We start from the raw sequence: 17,717 nt of genomic DNA, 5'->3' as shown, positions 1-17,717 counted from the left end.
TTGGAGCACCAAGGGCAGAGCACTGTCATTTCTCACAGAAGTTTAAATGCGTCCATTTTGCCTTGTGTTTCAAAAAAATACAACCAAAGACTGAAAGTATAACTAAAATGGGTCACAAAAGAACAATGTAAAATCCAACAACCCCTGCTTTAGATTTTTTGTGGAACTGGGAACGAGGCCTGGTGCCACATAAATAAGAGAGCAAAAAAAAAAACAACATTTGTAAATAGCATGTCTGACTTGTTTGAATTATGCTTGGCTTCTTGGTGAGAAAGCTTGCAATTATGTTAGATTGTAACTGTGCTACTTTTAACTGCATACATGAGAGGCTGTGTACTGTACATATTGTATTTATTCAACACTCAGGTAATGGCAACAAATAATGCTGCACATATGGTCTGGACGCTGCAAGCTTAATCCTTGGACTTGTCAGCAGTACTTGCAGACGACTTTGTACTGTACCAAAAATGTCTAACACATTCTGCCTTTCATGACCTCTAGTGGAGGTAAGGTGGCAATGACCTTGACCTGGGCCCTCCCTTCCAATGTCAAACCAATGTTTGAATTAGCTAAATGTGAAAATTGTAAGACCACATACTGTATGTTGTTCATTTTTAATTTCTTAAAAAAAAAGAAAAGTTCAGTCAATACAGTTTGGATTGCATTTAAGGTTTGTTTTGCCAGTCAGTTACCATTTCAGCCCAACTCAGCAACTTTTTTGATGTATTTTTATGAAATTGTGTGGAAACTTGCCAAACGCTGACACACTAACCCTCCCCCCCCCCCCATTTTAGGATAAAACCGGCAAAATGTTTCACATGGCCACTCTGTGAGGACAGATGGGCTGTTTGTACTGACACAAATGGACTTAACCAAAACAACTGGGGTTTAATAAAACACATGGAGCGGATCTTTATTCTTTACTTTCACAATGAATCACATTTATTTATGCCAAATGTTTTGATTTTTTTAAGTCTAAGGCAAATTTGATCTTGACCTTTGTAAAGAATATGTCTTTGTATATACAAACCTTTTGAATCATAACGAGCATAAAATCCCGCTACTGTACTATATTTTCAGTATATTAAGATATAGTTAATAATGGGAATCATTATTCAATAACAAAACACTCAATTAAATGGAAACTCTTTTGCTGCACTTATGCTGCATTTACAATGCTAATGCATAATGCATAGACTGAAAAAACAACAATAAACCACAGATAATAAAGTGAGGAAAGGGCTATAGACAAATAAAACAGACACACAGGAAAGAGGTGTACAATGTCAACTTACTGATACTGTTCAACTGAAAGCCACTGTGTCAACCAATTTGGAAGGGAAAAAACAATTTAATGGATTGAATAAAATAGAGCAAAAAGAAAGGGTTAAATATATGTGGTACAAAATAAATCATGATAACAGACATGCAAAAGTATGCAAATGATGCCAGATATTAATTGTAAGAGACCACCACCATAGATTTTGACGGAACACAAATATACATTTTTGACCAGTTTTTACTTTGATGAAACTCCATACACAAACATATATAAATATATTCACAGACAAAAATGTTACCTGGCTGGCATAGGCGTGTGTAAGTGCAGTGTGGTTCTTGCCCGGGCTGCTGTAGGTGGGCCTGTACTTGAACATGATGGGGGTAGGCGGAGCTTTATTTAACAGACTACTCTCTGCAAACAAAGACAAATGAATTCTAAGTTTTTAAGTGCATGTTGGGAATATATTAAGTGGATTAAGTTGACAAGATTATTCCAACAAGTTATTTATACTTCCATCTCATGCTCTATTCCAAATTAAAATTTCTACAATCAGAGCTATTAGAGTTTGCATTGTGATTTGCTCTAACCCTCGGAGTGTCCAGAAGGTCCTCGAGACAGCCCAGGGTATCGGAGCTCTGGTTTGGGGGGAGGCGGAGGCTCTGCGTCAGCAGACTGGCTCTCCATCATCTCCAAACTGCTTTTAGACTGAAAGATTGCAAGATATAGGACAAAACATGGGTGGTTAATTAAGTAAAGCAGCAGACAAAACAGCTGACGATACATTAAATGTAGATGCACGTCTCTGACTCAGATGAAACCGACAGATAGCAGAATGGCTGGAGCGATTTATTATTGCTCAGAAGATGCAAAGCAGCAAAGAGTTCAGAGAGACCAAGTGTCTGATAGGAAAATGTACCAAACTGCATGTGCATTCATAGCTTCCTCACCAGTCCTGTCCTTAAACATAAAATGGGTTGTGAATGCCATTTCATGTTGGCTTTAATGGTATAAATCACCCAAAAATGGAAATAGTCATAATTTACTCCCAGTTATGTTGTTCCAAACCTGTATGCCCCGATTTAAACATGGTATTAACATCTGTTTCTGGCGAGCCGTTTGAAACAAGACTTTGCTAAACGACAAATGTCAACGGGGTCCAAAACGTTAAGATTTGTCCACTTAAACTTAATTTGTAGGTGGTCAAAAACACATGTGACCAGATTGGGCTCGTAGTGTAAACACTCATTTGTTTGAATGCATTTAAACAGGAGTGAAGCACCGCCTGTCAATCTACCACTGCACTGAGGTTACATACAGTTTTAAAAAGGAAATAAATGTCCAATCTAAAAAAATAAAATAAAACAAAAAGTGCATACATTTACACCCAGAAGACTCCACGGAAGTTCCTCAATGTGCCTGATATCAACATGCAGTGATATAGATTACAAGCACGCACATCTGAAGCTCAGTTAATACAGGTACTCAATGTGAGTTCAGACACTCAGGAAAAATTTGTGCACCATTTCTGATGGTTATACTTGGATTTAATCCAAGTGTAAACAAGACTTTTAGTGCAGAATTCTGAGTTATTTTAGTGGAGTAGGCTTTAGAATCTTGCTTTAGTGCAGAGCTTGATTGAAAGGTAGACCTTTAAAACTAGAAGTCCTTGGTTTCACCAGGCACACACTTGTGGAGTTCAACAAAATATCTAACATATCCACTATCGTGCGCATATACAATTATAACAGATGCAACATACATAACCCCCAAAATGTACCCCTAGAAATGAAACGAATGCAAGTATGTTGAATAAAAATAGACCACGACAGAAATGTAAAAACTGTCTGTCAGAGTGATATAGATTGTTTTCTAGCGCAACCCGTATGGCAAATTATTTGTTTAAAGAGCAGAGAACAACATGGCCTTTCTCCAAATATGTAATGGCTTCATCAACACTTAGCTTTTATTGATCGTGTGAGTTGTAAAACCTTCTCCTGACCGGTCAACTTCAGGTAGATCGCCAAATCAACACATTAATCCACACACACCTCACAAATTCAAGCTGACAACAGCCGCACTTTTTAGAAATGTATATAATTTATAGGGAGGTTGAGAGCTACTCTTAAGCCGCTTGGATCCACTTGCAATTCCTCACACATGAAGTGAGCCGCGACCACACAACCACCAACGATTTCAACGCAATCTCTCCCAATTAGTAAAAATCGGAGGAAAGTTTGCACGACAGCCAAAAATCGCACCGTCTACGCCCGCCCTAAAATAACTACGAATTCTGCTTTAAACATCTTATTTGTGCTTACATTAATTGCAGGTGTAATTGAGAGGTACGGTGCACTAATTTTGTCACACTTTTTCCGTTTTGCCCTTGGTGTAGTGATATGTATGATGTGATGAAATCAGAACCCCCCCCCTAGAAATCCAAAAACAAAAGGAGACACGTTATGACCAGGCATAAACAGGGCTTATGACTTTCTTCCATGAAACACAAAAAGAGGTTAATTGTAAAGAAAAATGCAGTATAAAAATGCAATAGAAGTAAATGCGTGTACATATATTGGGGTATGTTCAACAGAGGAAAGTAAATCATGTGAGCTTGGAAAAACTTGAGGGTGAGTAAATTACAGAATTGTCATTTTTTGGGTGAACTATTCTTTTAAGGTTACCTAATCTAAAACAAGTGGAAATGTGAAGCAGAACCAATGTAGTCTGCAACGCTAAACTAATGATGCACATTATTTTCCACTCCAACCAAGAAAGTATTTCATAATCAGTATTGGCTTCTCTCTGGACAATTCCATTAAAACAAAATGAGCACATTATCAACTGCACAAAATGCAAACTAGTCTATTAGAAGGCGGAAGTTAGTTAACAATGTTGTATATTGATGTTTCCAAGTCTACATTGACGGAGGTAGACTTTCACAGGACAGTCTTCTCTGACACCTGTCATTTTCAGGTGGAATTCACTGATTTGGCACGGACCTACAGATGAAGTCAAATGTTTACATACACCATAGCCAAATACATTTAAAGTCAGTTTTAACGCACTTCCTGCCTCCTCCTCCACGTGACGCGTGACTAGAGGTCGACCGATTAATCAGCCGGCCGATTTTTTGCCTTTTTTAATATAATCGGCATCGGCAAAAATCCAAGTATATCAAGCCGATTATTAGGCAGGCGCATCTGTGGGCAGCCTAGTGTTGTTGTGGAACACGTGTTCAACGCACACTGCCCCTAGAGTAATTTTCCAGCAGAGTGAGCAGACCTCATCCAGTGCCTAAAGAAGGAGCAAAGTTCCTTGGAGAAAACGGTAAGGATTAAATTTGTATAACTTCTTTATATTTCATTAAAAACTTTTGATACGTTACTGCCAAATTCGAGAAAACACGCGACATGACGTTCGGCTACTTTGGATATTGATAGCGTAGTTGAAGTTGCATTATCACAGCAGAAGGGTTGCTATCGTGTCACAATAAGCAAGCAAGAATTTTGCAATTACAGACAGTGAATCTGAGACTTTTATTTGATCTGTTTGTGTGTTTTATATTTGAGAGGGTTGTCACTCAATGCAGATAAATAAGTAATAAAAATATACCAACGCAGTATATGCTATTGAAGGACTGGCTTTGGTAAGCTCGGACGTTATCGGTTCTGCTGTCGGTACTGGAGAAATTAAGAAAATAAATGTATTATTGCTATAAAGAGAAAGTTATTTTATCTCGCCAGCCATTTCTATGTATAATAATAATAAATTAAACCATTTGTCTGTGATGCAATTTAGCTGTTCGCAGTCAGAGAGAGGGAGAGAGATCTCTCACGCGGTGCCACAGCGAGCACAACACCAGCCCTGCTAAATGAGTGACAGAACTAAACATTCAAACGTAGCCTGGTTTAGATCTGTGATATTAGTCTGATTTTATTTTAGATTTTGCCTTCCAAAGATTATAAAAAGTATATTTATACATAAGCCGCATTCTGTCTAGCACAACTTTGCCTTCACAGCGGTGCACTGACATTCCTCCCTAAAACTCAAACTTAACGTCAGAATCAGCACGATCGGTGATTGTTTTAAAATGCAGTCTAGCTACTGTTACTAAATTGCGGGACGCGTTTAATAATAAAAAGAGCGCAAGAGATACCGTTCCCAAGGCAACGCGCGCTCCGATACAGACCACAACGAGACAAGCAAAGTATACTTTGGGTTTCATGTGCGCGTCTAAACGATCAACTATACACAAAAATGTGTCAAAACGACCGGCTTGGAGATTCACTTAAACACAGTTTATGTCTTAAATGGATGTAGTTATGGAAATAGTTGGGAGAAAATATGGCGCATCAGGAGTCTATTAGACTCAGTCTTAAAGGGGAAGCAGTCTAATAAACATGCTGACGATTGAGACGTTACTGCGAATCAAACAACAAAAGGCAAAGAGAAAATCACTTACAGCTCTTGAATGAATAACATCTGCTTTAATAAGCATTAATCTATCTATGATAAACTATGCAGTGTTATTTTACAATTGATTACTTTATTAGATTTCTTTTTAGACCACACCTGAACAGTAATGTTAGTAGACCTTCCTGAAATTAAATCACTGTGCCTATATAATGTTTATCTTTGTGTAATTGTTTATCTTTGTTTTTTATATATATATATATATATATATATATATATATATATATATATATATATATATATATAACAAAAAGTACCGTTAAGAATACCGTTGAAGTACCGGATCGATAAGCAGTATCGGTAAGTACCATTAAAACCTCAACGATACCCATCCCTAGTTATGCCTGTGCTTCTCTTGGATGCTCTGAATATTGGATTACGTGTCTGGATTGCCCCTTAATTAAAGCTGCATTTGGATCTCAACCTTCGTGTCTCGGAGCATTTCGTAACACCTGCTTTGTTTATTTAATATATTTGTTACACATTATTTATACAATACGTTTTTACATTATACATTTTTAATTTAAGTGTACAAGTGCAGATTGGTCAAGTGTTCAATAAATGTATTTGTTGAGAAATTTGGTCTATCTTAAGTAATTATTTGTGTTACATTTTATCTTTCAAATAAAAGGTTCAAATAAGAGGTTAAAAACAAGCACATATCAGCCAAAATAAATCGGCAGCATTAATCGGCCATTGGCCGACCCGGATTTCAAAAGATCGGCATCGGCCTGAAAAAAAAAACAATATCGGTCGACCTCTACGCGTGACCTTACCAACAAGCTTACATCATCCCTCTAATGAGCGCACATCAAAAAGAGGTACAGAAACGAACATTTGTAGTTAAAAAGCATATTAAAAAGTATTGTTTTGTTTCTAAGAATAATCAATAATTTGAGTTCAGAAGAACTTTATTAGTCGACTGGAGCCATGTGAATTATTTTGATGCACCCTTAATATTTTGGACCTTCAAAAAGTCAAAGAGTAGATTCACTTGCATTGATTAAAGGAGGAGGCATGAAATGAAATCCTAAAAATCTTAAATTCTGTTTTGATGAAGAAAGAAACTCAAATACAACTTGGATGGCATGAGGGTGAGTAAATTATCAGCAAATACATTTTTTTTGGGTGAACTATTCCTTTAACTGCATATGTTTAAAACTTAAGGTTAGCGACAAACCTTAACAAAAATGTTTGAGAGATATCAGTGCTGCCTTGCAAGCACAGTAAAAATGTAAATAACTCCAAACAGAAAGGTGATTCCCACAGCTCTTCAAGAAAATAAATCAAATGGTGTTTCGCACCATAAACTTTCATTATAGAACAAGGAAGTTTTTTTGACTGATTAAGAGCTGGTCTACTTTTCAGCCATATTAAGTCTTCTCTCGTACTCAAATGTTAAGCTCTGCTAAAAAGCTGCTCTTTTCAAAAGGGCACAAACTGATATTTTTGAGCTGTGGATGCCAAAGAGGGGAATTTAACCTGAGTAACTTGCAAAACACAGTAGTGCACTCCTGGCCTATGCATGTTTGGCTAAGTCAGGACCATCTGCACCTTAAAGAGATAATTCACCCAGAAATTTTAATTCTCTCATTCTTTCTTCACCCTCATGTCATCCCAGATGTGTATGACTTTCTTTCTTCTGCAGAACACAAATAATTATTTTTAGAAGGATATTTCAACTCTGTAGGATTTCACAATGACAAGTGAATGAGTGCAAAAATCGACACTCCAAAAAGCACAAAGGCATAATAAAAGAAATCAATATGACTCCAGTGCTTTAAAACATATTTTCAGAAGTGATGTGATAAGTGTGGGTGAGATACAGATAAATATTTAAGTATTTTTTATCTTATTATTTTTCTCCCTTCCCAGAAGTTGGTGGTATGCATGAAGAATTTGAATCACCAAAAAACACAAAAGAAAGTAAGTCATACACATCTGGGATGACATTTTTGGGTGAACCATTCCTTTAATTGTCAAGGTAATGGCCATGGCTTAATGTTAACTGCTCACTGCTTATTACATTGAAAATGCAACTAAATGCAAAAGTAAATGCTTTGTTAACCCTTCTAAGTCGACTGACGATCCAGAGCGTCAAAGTGCGCACCTCTGACATATCTATTAATAACTTCGGAATGGATCAAGGTATTAACTTACTTTTTTTTTTGTTGTTTTTTATGAAAAAGCTGACATTCGTCTGCATAGGCTGTGTTGACTTCCGCGAATGATAAGCCTTCCGTATTTTAGTGCAAATCTATAGCATTATTATTATAGATTTTACCGCAAAACAAAGACATTGTACTTTATTTTATCTAATGATATAAAACGCTGTTGGTGTGTGTAAACCAATCAAAGACCTGTGTGTGTGTGAACCAATCACAGAGCTGTGTGTGTGTGTGTGTGTGTGTGTGTGTGTGTGTACCAATCACAGACCAAAAGCAAAGAATGACATGGTCAGATGTCATTGGAGTAAAAGGGGGGAGGGGTGTGAAATTCCTTTCAGCTAAGTGTGGCAGAGAATGACTGATGAAAAGCACATCAATCAGTGGTGCAACAGTTCCATCTTGTGGTGTTTTTGGATATTACTCCATTTATACAGCTTCTTATTCCATTCACATGAACGTTTTTTTCCCTATTATATTTGCTTATGTTTTTCAACCAAAAAAAAAACTTATGGTGACTATAGTCACAGAAATGTAAATAGTTGTTTTGTTTCTTTATATTTTTTCACCCAATTTCTTTTGAAGTTGTTCTAAAGCCTTTGAGGAATAAATATTTGTTGTAAAATTCATTATTCATTTATGTTTAATATTTTTTATATAATAAAAACAACAAAATTGAATATCCGCTTTTTGTATTTTTTGGTGATATATCACATCAGAACATGTAAAATTTCTCAAGAAGTGTATTTACAATGCATCCACATTGTAGATGAGAATCTATAGAATCCAGAAATATGACTCTCTTCACTCTGCTATGAAAATTGACCATTCCAGAAGCCAAAATATCAAAATAATGCCAGGCGGACTTAAGACCCCTTAGACCTTGGAGGGTTAAATAGCTTCTTGGCAGTTTGGGTGAAGTAATAATTCATACAAAAATCAAAATTACGTCAAGCACTTTGGAACGTGACAGACATGGCCACTACGAACTGTCATTGTATTGAAAGAGCTGCGTTAAGAGTCTTACAAATTTTACTTTACCATTCCACTGAAGAAATAAAAGCATTTCGTTTTGGAATGAAATTAGGGCAAGAAAAAGGATTCAAAGAAAGCATTTTAAACTGTGTTTCTGAATGGAGACAGTTGGAGAGAAAGAGTGAAAGCAAAATGGGAGGATTTCCTACCCGATGAAGGTCTCCTTGGATTCCATTGTCGAGCACCTTGGCAGCCAGCTGGGCCTCAGTGAGTTGTGGTCGGAGGAATGGAGGCTGAACAGACACGGTCTGAGCCTTCCTCTTTCTACCCAGATACCTGAAAGATCAGAATACAACACTCTAAAAACTGATACATTTTAAGTTTAAAAAGGACTTACAGAAATAGGCATATTTGAGTGCGAGTTGAAGGCATACCTCGGTGCCTGTGAACTGCACAGGACATGCGAGACGTTCCTCAAGCAGCCATTTGTGAAGGGGTTCACGCCTCCCCTGAACTTTCCTGTCACCTAGAAGAGAGAGTTGACCATCAAGCCATTTCCTTATCCATTAATTTATCAGCTGTTTGTTATTCAACACATTTGTTCCAACTAAAGTGATTTGCAGTACATTAATTTTAAGGACAATGACTTGACTTTGGGTCAAATTTTGTACAGGGTATAAGGGGTGTTCACACTGACAGCGGTAAAATTGCCGGAGGTCGCCATGTCGCTGTACTTTTGGTTGCTGCTGGTAAATGCTCCTATTCAACTGAAGTATACAACTCAATCAGGTGGCAGACCATAGGAGCATCACTTTCTGTACTCCCATTGGTAGTTACTGTGCATGAGCATAGTGATTACGTTTACATGGACTCCTAAAAGCCATTTACAACAAGAAAGCTGCTTAAAGGGGTCATGACATGAGAAACCAAATTTGCCTTGATCTTTTGGTATATAAGAGGTCTTTGTATCATTAAAGCGTCCTGCAAGTTTAATATTTTAAGACGTCCTCCCCATTCTAAACGAATCATTTATTTAATCAAGCTCAAAATACAGCTCGTTCTGGATTCATGGTTAGAAGTGACGTGACGGTTAGAAGTGACGTACCAGCGTTTGCATATGACCGCCTCCAGCACAAGATAACTACGCTTTAAGCGCAAGACAACTCACGCTCATTTCAGTATCGCCGTGCGCCTCACAAGTGTTCAGTCGATGGACAGCGAGCTCTGACAGAGACTACTTGTGCACAGGAAAATTACGATGCCACACAGATGTGCTGTTCCTGGCTGTGGTCAAACAAAACCTCTGAATAAGCTGCCGAAAGATCCAGACGTCAGGGAAAAATGGATGCAGTTAATTTTTGCGGACGTCCCAGTCACGGCAGTGTTAACTTAAGCATTTGTTCTGTACATTTTAAGGATGACTGTTTTGAGAACAAATCTCAATATGATGCTGGCTTTGCCAGAAAACTGTTGCTCAAAGATAAGTCCGTGCCGACTATTCTGGGAACAACGACGACGCAAACTGTAAGTAATCTATTTTAAACTTTAAACTACTTTTTAAAACGCAATTTCATTCATTATGAATAATCACAGTGTTTTTACTTAGTTTACTTGCATATTGTTCTGGCTGGGGGCGTCAATAATTGATACATAGGCACTGACGTTAGCCAATCATAACAGTGGGCGTTAACACTGAAGTCTTAAATGGAAAACGCCCCCAAAACAGACTGTTTGAATCAGAGGATGAGAAACAGGGTGGGAAAAGGTCATAAATCACTAGATTTTCAAAGTTTTTCTTAAAAAAAAATATATTAATACTATAATTGCACCTAAGGGAACATAATAATACAACAAAAAACCCATGTCATGACCCCTTTAAGGTTTGAAATAGGTGTATGTATTTACATACACTGAGTTCATAGCTTTCCAAATACGGTTCGGTCAGTAAGCAGCTTTCTCCACAGCAACATAATTTCTCAGAGACGCTGGAGAAATAACACACATGGCATCCGAGAAAGACTTTGCTACTTTATTCTGTTTCTAATTTATTTAGAGATATTCCATAGTCGTTGCTGTGTTTGTTTCCATTGTGGCCTGCAACGGAATTGCGCTGCAATAATCGGTTTTCCTCACATAAAACTCCAGAATTCCTCCAATGTACGAGCACATACACACGAATGTGAGGGACAGTGGACATTTTACATTGGATAGTACTGTATAAAATAGGCATACATTATAATGTAGGTGCTTTCCACTGTATTCTCAGAAATGCTGAATTCTTAATGCCGTGTTGACTTGTTGTTGGGTTCCATCCCATGACGTTTATTATCCGGTCTGTTCACGCACATGCACACTCTTCAAAAACCTGTAAAGAACACTGCTTATGTGGTTACATGGCCACATAAGCCAGTGTATTTACAACTTAGACATGTTAAACCGCTTTCTCTTAATCCCTTTAACGCCATAAGGGAATTTGCGTTCTTGTTCACATGACGCTTCAGAACGAACAATCGCACTCGGTTTTGGACCGAAGCAAACGTACCTTGTCAGAAATCCACCAAAATGAGCAGAGATAAGGCGGAGGAAAAAGTTTAAAAAGGCACACTAGGAAAAAAGAAAAAGTGTGATACTATGACCCTGTTTTACACCTGGTACTAAGATGCATCTTGGTTGATCCGATCACATGTTTGATTGACACCGCAAGTGAGCATAATGAAGGGAGTGAATCAGAAAGTGCTCATGATCGCTCAAACGGTCTCTATTGCTCAACCAAACATCTGATTATCACGACTCAACGGCCCCTGGCCCCTAACACTTAAATACAGGACAAATCGCATCCGGTATCGATTCGATAGGGGACACATCGTTTTATCTTTAAATATAGGACAATCCCTTATTTTTTTATTTGTATGTGTGATTCCCTGCATGCTGCAAAAAAGATCGGCCCTGATTCTAAGCACAATCGGTTGATCACAGACTTAAGAAGATCGGCAAATTTAGATCAGTGGCCGATCGATCAGTGCACACCTAGTATTTGGCGCAGACCAAACGTGATCAGATCACCAAAAACGCATCTTAATACCAGCCGTAGAGAATATAAAAAGATCAACAAATTCAGTCCAGACACAAACATCAAGAGGAGACATAGACATAAAAGAAAGGAGGAGACGGATTTGGAAAGAGGATTAAAATTAGATTATAATCTAAAGTTACATTTTCTTGGATTATAAAACTGCTTAATAGGGATTTTAATCCTAGTTTTCCCACCAACAACATGATTACTTTTTAGGACAGCAAAAACAAACACGGCAACAGAAGATTAAGATTGCGTATGTCAATCATTTTGCTCTACACGCAACTTGCGACTAACCTGCTCATTGGTGGTCCTGCCTCTTGCCACCAGAACGACATGGAAACCAGTGAGGCCTGCAACTGGGATGAAGAAAAGACCAGCGACACACATGACGGCCATACTGATCAAGGGTCAAGGAGGCAACAGCAAGGTTTAAACATCACACACATTAGTCAACAACTATAGCTCTAACTTGAAGTTTTTGTCTCATACACGGATTAAAAGGAACATCCTGTACATATTAAAGTGACCATTTTGAATTCAGCAATGTGGATTATTTTAGCATGAAACAGGATATTCAATGACATTTATTTTTACTTGTTTGAATCGTGGAGCCAGAGCTGGTGTTACAGAAATTACACACATCAGCTGTGTGAAAGTAAATGGGGTAAATTCTGATTTTGTTGACTTATCAGATATGTGAGAACAAAAATAATATGGTTATGTTAGGATACGTAACAGCTGAATTGACACTGTCCAGCTGCTGGGTGTGGTAGAGAATAAAGAGCAAGCCGAAGCCAAACACACCCATGATGTGAGCCGTCAGAGAGAGCAGGAACAGGAAGAAGTAACGGTAGTTTCTCCGGCCGATACAGTTATTAACCCATGGACAGTGATGATCAAAATCCTGTGTGAAGAGAAAGGGCAATTCACTGGAGACTGTGGGTGTGCATCATGATTGAGAGAGAGAGAGAGAGAGAGACAGAGCATGAGCATAAGCTTAAGGCTGTCCAATGCAAGCAACTTCTCTACTTAATTAACAAGAATCGATCAATTGAGCCTTCATTAGTCAAGAGCATGAGAGGACAGATTGATTAATGAAGATTTATTCTTTCAAAAAAACTGAAAAATATATAAACTGAATTGTCATATAAAAGTCATATATTCCAATTTCAGCTGAAAACAATTTCTCTCTATGAATAAGATCTCTGTATGTGTGTTTGTGTGTACCTCCACACAGTTGTCGCACACGGAGCAGTGCGAGCAGCGAGGAGGTCTGTAGAAACGGCAGGTGGAGCACCACTTCATCCTCACCTGAATGCCTCGAATCTCCACCGTCTTATAAAGAGGAGCCCGAAAATCATCCTCTTTATCCTCATCCTCCTCAGCTACAAAACATATACACATACACAGTTTAACATACCTGCCACCAGAGTATAATTTTTTTTCTCCCTAAAATGGAATTAAAATTCAGTTTAACAATGTCATTTTATTAATAAAAATGGACGAACTGTTGTATTCACTGACCAAAACCACACAGATTCCAAGTTAATAAATAAAACCCACTGTTCAATTTCTCAATTGACTGCACTCAGACAGTAGTAACTAAACAAGTGAATTTAAACAGTTTTTCTTCACATATAGTATCAGACAATTATAATTTTTTTTTCAGACGCTAAAGCGATAAGCATAAGCACACAGACACATTATACTAAACGTTATGTCTCACTACCTCTGGGGAAGATGCCGGGATCCATAAAGGTGGCCATACAGAAGTTGGCCAGCACAAACAGAAACATAATGCCATTGTATATAGGCACAGCGACTGAAAACTGCTCCGAAAGCCAAGGGCACCTGAAAGAGAGAGAGGGTTGAATGAGTATCTCTCCCAGTTTCTCCGGTCTGAAATCACATAAAATCTATGCGAGTATTATTAATATTACTTTGAGTCTGCTAGTGTGCTTAAGAATCCTGATTTGGAGGGGGGGGGGGGGGGAATCACTGCAAATGACAGATGAATTATGGTCATAACCATTTTAAGGCCATGAGACTGTATATATTGTTTTCCCATTACAATGGGATTATTGAACTGCTTTGTCCTCTGCATGTTTGTGACAGAGACAGTCATTATTAAGTTTGATATCAGTCAAACAAAGACAATAAGTAAATGTCAGACTGAAATTGTACAAAGCCGATTTTTGTGAAGTTGGACTAACAGACCTATACAATGCAATTGTAGCTTGGCTTCTTCAAGCATGTACAGGTTTATCGACTTCAATTGGCCTCAGTGTTGGACGAATGCGGTGAAAGACTCAGCAGTGACGCATAAGAGCCATCAACCCTTCTTCAGCTGATGATCTTCCTTCAAACATTCGATTACAATTTTGTCATGCATACTTGGACAGATGGATGAAGACTGTAGCTTGACAACGTAATAACCGACTGCAGCTCAATAATATCTGCACGTGTAAACTTACTGATTGTGTCACTCGCAACATCAAATGTCCAACGGTGAATCTAGGTGGTGACACATCAAGATATTAAGGCATTCTAGCCTAATGCGACCCCGTTTCCTTCTGCGCGGACTGTGTGTTTTGTCTTCGCTATACACCATGCATAATTTAATATCATTTAAACCAACTGATCTCAGTTCAGGACACTCTGGGCTATCAGTAAAGTGTTCAACTTTTGAAGCACAGAGTATTGTGACGACAAATCAAGCCATTGATCTCAGGGAAGTGTGTCTATGGTAGAAACGCCAACAAAACTACATCTGGTAAGAAACCCAATTAAGTTTTTACATTGAAATCCATTTGAGTCAAAAGATTAGTCTCTAGTTTCATCCGATATTCTATTTTAAAAATTTTAGCAATTTATCACAAAACAGCATGCTGTTAAACACAATGATCACTATAACGGACTATTTTTCCATTAGAAATCCTATATTTACTGTGCATCATCACACTGCGAATCAATTTGCTTTCAGAGGCTTTATATGGTGTTAGGCTGGAAATAAGGTGCATTTTGAACTGTTCTGAGACCAGTGCAGACAGACAGCACACTAAAGGTTAAGTCCTTCACTAAATGGGGAGCTTTAGTTTTCCTATGCAGCCAAGTTCATTCACTCCTAACATCTGACCAAAAGTTTAGTTTAAGGCAGCAGATGATGTTTGGACCACTTTTGTTTGGCAGACTTGGGACAATGGTAATCAGTACTTGGATTCAGAATTTATAATGTATAATTTTATTTTAACATGGTTGGTAGAGATTGGATGATGCTGGCTATTACTTGTATAAGAATAGTGCTAATTTCTGATTGATAAAATGCTTCAGCACAGCCTATCAGTCGTTTGTATGACAGTACAAAGACAGAAGATTGAGATTTTATTTTAACATAAGTCAAATATTTTTTTTAGCATCATTATAGTTTTATAATTTGTGCTTTTCCCAATAGACATTGTTCCATGCAGCTTTACAAAATAATCAGCTGTAATGTCTTTAATGTCTCAAACATGAATAACCAACACTCCTGGAAACAGTAAACAATTTGGTAAAAAAAAAAAAAAAAGACTTTCTGTAGCTTTTAGTCCCGCTGTGCCCATATGTAGACATACATTTTTACGAAAACTATATCAAGTATAAGGAGGCAAGTTATGAGGAAAAAAATAGATATGAGTATAGATGGATATTAGAAAATCTGAGATATGAGAAAAAGATTAGGAATTCTGAGGTAAAAGTCAAAAGACATTCAAGTAGCAACCGTCAATTAAGTTTACTTTACAAGACAGTTTGTACTGTAGGTATTTGATTACATCATACCAGTGAGGGTACAGCCATCATTCTCACAATTTCATTAAAACCATATATTGTATTGTACTTCCAAATGAAATTACTGGTCAAGTGGCAAGTAACTCCACTTGTTTTACTTAAGTTAATTTTCACTCACATTTGCCGAGTTTTAATTTTGACCTTGGACACATATGACCATATGCATATACTATATCTTGGGAGACTAAGTGTAACAATACTGTTGGCTCAAGAGAAATGTTTAAAAGGAGCAGACGATAGGTCTATTCCAAAACATTGTGAGCTGCCTCCAAAAGCAGCATTTTTAGGAATGATAGGCGCTCACGGCATGAAGGCGGTTTCCAAAAGTTAGGTATCTTAATTATACCTTCTCCCAATATATCTAATTCTGGACAAATTCTAAGGCAGTATTGTATTCATCCTTCTCCGGGTACGTGATCCAAGAATAAACCATGCTGAGCTGGTGTCAGTCTCTTATGAGTCTTTATTTCAGAAATGATGCTGCCACAGAAGACAGCTGCCTATGTAAACAGGAGACAACGATGCAGCTCACGGTGTTCTGGAATAGACCCAATGTTTAAAAAGTTACAAATAAAGGGAGCAGACAAAAAAAAAAGGGGGAACAGAGAAATGAAAAGAAAGGCTGGAAGAGAAGAGGTGGCATTGTATGGCAGATGTTTCATTGCTTTTCAGTGTTTAATCTGAGGGGTAGGTGAGAAGCAAAATATCAGAGGGGGGAAATGACAAGAATGAACAGACATGACACAGCATCTGACTCAAGCCACTACATTTTCCTTCATGCGCCAATTGGAAGAGTTTTTCTCTTCTTTTTTTAGCTCACCATAGACATGCATTCCTTCGGCTTACAGCTTACACTTGCCCAGCTTTTGAATTTTACAAGCTCAAATTGATTTGGTCTTTTGGAAATTTGTGGTGTGTTACAGCTCCATTCACAGTTCACAATTGAAAGAATCCAGTGGATATTAAGTTAACAAGAAGCTGATACAATATCAGTATTTCATCAGCAGAGAACAGCATGAATTGCATTATTTTTAATCTCAGCGGATAAAAGATATTCAGTATGATGATCCAGAGATCATATTATAGGCAAAATAATATGTAAATGATATGTAAAAATGAAAACTGTTATAAAAAAAAATATATGAAAATTGTCATTGAAGCTTAAAAGAGGACCCTAAAGTATCATAAAAGCAGTCCATGTGACATTGGAATGCATATTCCAAGTCTTATGCATCCATAGGATGGGTTTTCTGGAGAGAAAAATCCAAATTTGAAGTCATCAATTGCGCTGACATGGTTGCTATGAGAGAAGATAATTCAAATAAAAATGTCCAAGTATAAAAACGTAAAATGTATACAAATAATAAATGCAAACCAACATGTGGCTTAGGGCCACTATTAGTGATATACTTGCTTAAATGTAGGCTAAATCTCCAACCCTGTAATCCATTTGGGTGTTTTATATTATTTACAGTGATGGGCTGTTTATGTCATGTACAGGAAATGGATCTCTTGTAACCACCATGGTAAACAACAACAAACCCCACAAATCAAGTAACATCGATCAAATAAAACTTCAGTCACGACTGGAACAGCACCAGCAATAACGTAGTGTTAGCCTATTAAAAGAAACTGGCTAAGTCAGCATAATGAGCAGGGTCCCCTTGATGTTAACACTCTGTAAGTGGTATGCAATAAAGGTGGCGTTCAGATGTTAATATGGTAATAAATGTTATTTTAAATGGCAGTATTCATCAACAGACACTGCAGCCATACTAATAGCAAAGGAAAACATGACTGTGTTGTAAAGCAAGGCAAAATAATTTTGTACATCTAAGAAAGTTATCTTTTGTGCAACGCCATGACTTTTGATGCACTTTTATTCACCAACATGAATAAAATTAGCCAATCAGTGTTCCAG

The 17,717-nt window shown here is 37.5% G+C and overlaps 1 protein-coding gene across 2 annotated transcripts in view; it reads right to left on the bottom strand.

Annotated features, from left to right (window-relative positions):
• Positions 1 to 17,717, bottom strand: part of LOC127651511 (palmitoyltransferase ZDHHC5-A-like) — a 37,855-nt gene that overhangs the window by 6,173 nt on the left and 13,965 nt on the right. For both annotated transcript variants that reach the window (XR_007971588.1, XM_052137373.1), the window contains exons 3-10: positions 13,701 to 13,822; positions 13,199 to 13,356; positions 12,703 to 12,875; positions 12,266 to 12,368; positions 9,330 to 9,421; positions 9,105 to 9,231; positions 1,870 to 1,987; positions 1,581 to 1,693 (exon numbers count right to left, since the gene is read on the bottom strand). Coding sequence is in view for 1 of the 2 variants with exons in the window: in XM_052137373.1 (XP_051993333.1) it covers positions 1,581 to 1,693; positions 1,870 to 1,987; positions 9,105 to 9,231; positions 9,330 to 9,421; positions 12,266 to 12,368; positions 12,703 to 12,875; positions 13,199 to 13,356; positions 13,701 to 13,822 (1,006 nt within the window). In the remaining variant the exon portion in view is untranslated. The remainder of the gene's footprint in view (positions 1 to 1,580; positions 1,694 to 1,869; positions 1,988 to 9,104; positions 9,232 to 9,329; positions 9,422 to 12,265; positions 12,369 to 12,702; positions 12,876 to 13,198; positions 13,357 to 13,700; positions 13,823 to 17,717) is intronic.

Source organism: Xyrauchen texanus, chromosome 11, assembly GCF_025860055.1.
Source record: "Xyrauchen texanus isolate HMW12.3.18 chromosome 11, RBS_HiC_50CHRs, whole genome shotgun sequence".
Lineage (NCBI taxonomy): Eukaryota > Metazoa > Chordata > Actinopteri > Cypriniformes > Catostomidae > Xyrauchen > Xyrauchen texanus.
This window is presented reverse-complemented; position numbering and strand designations above follow the sequence as displayed.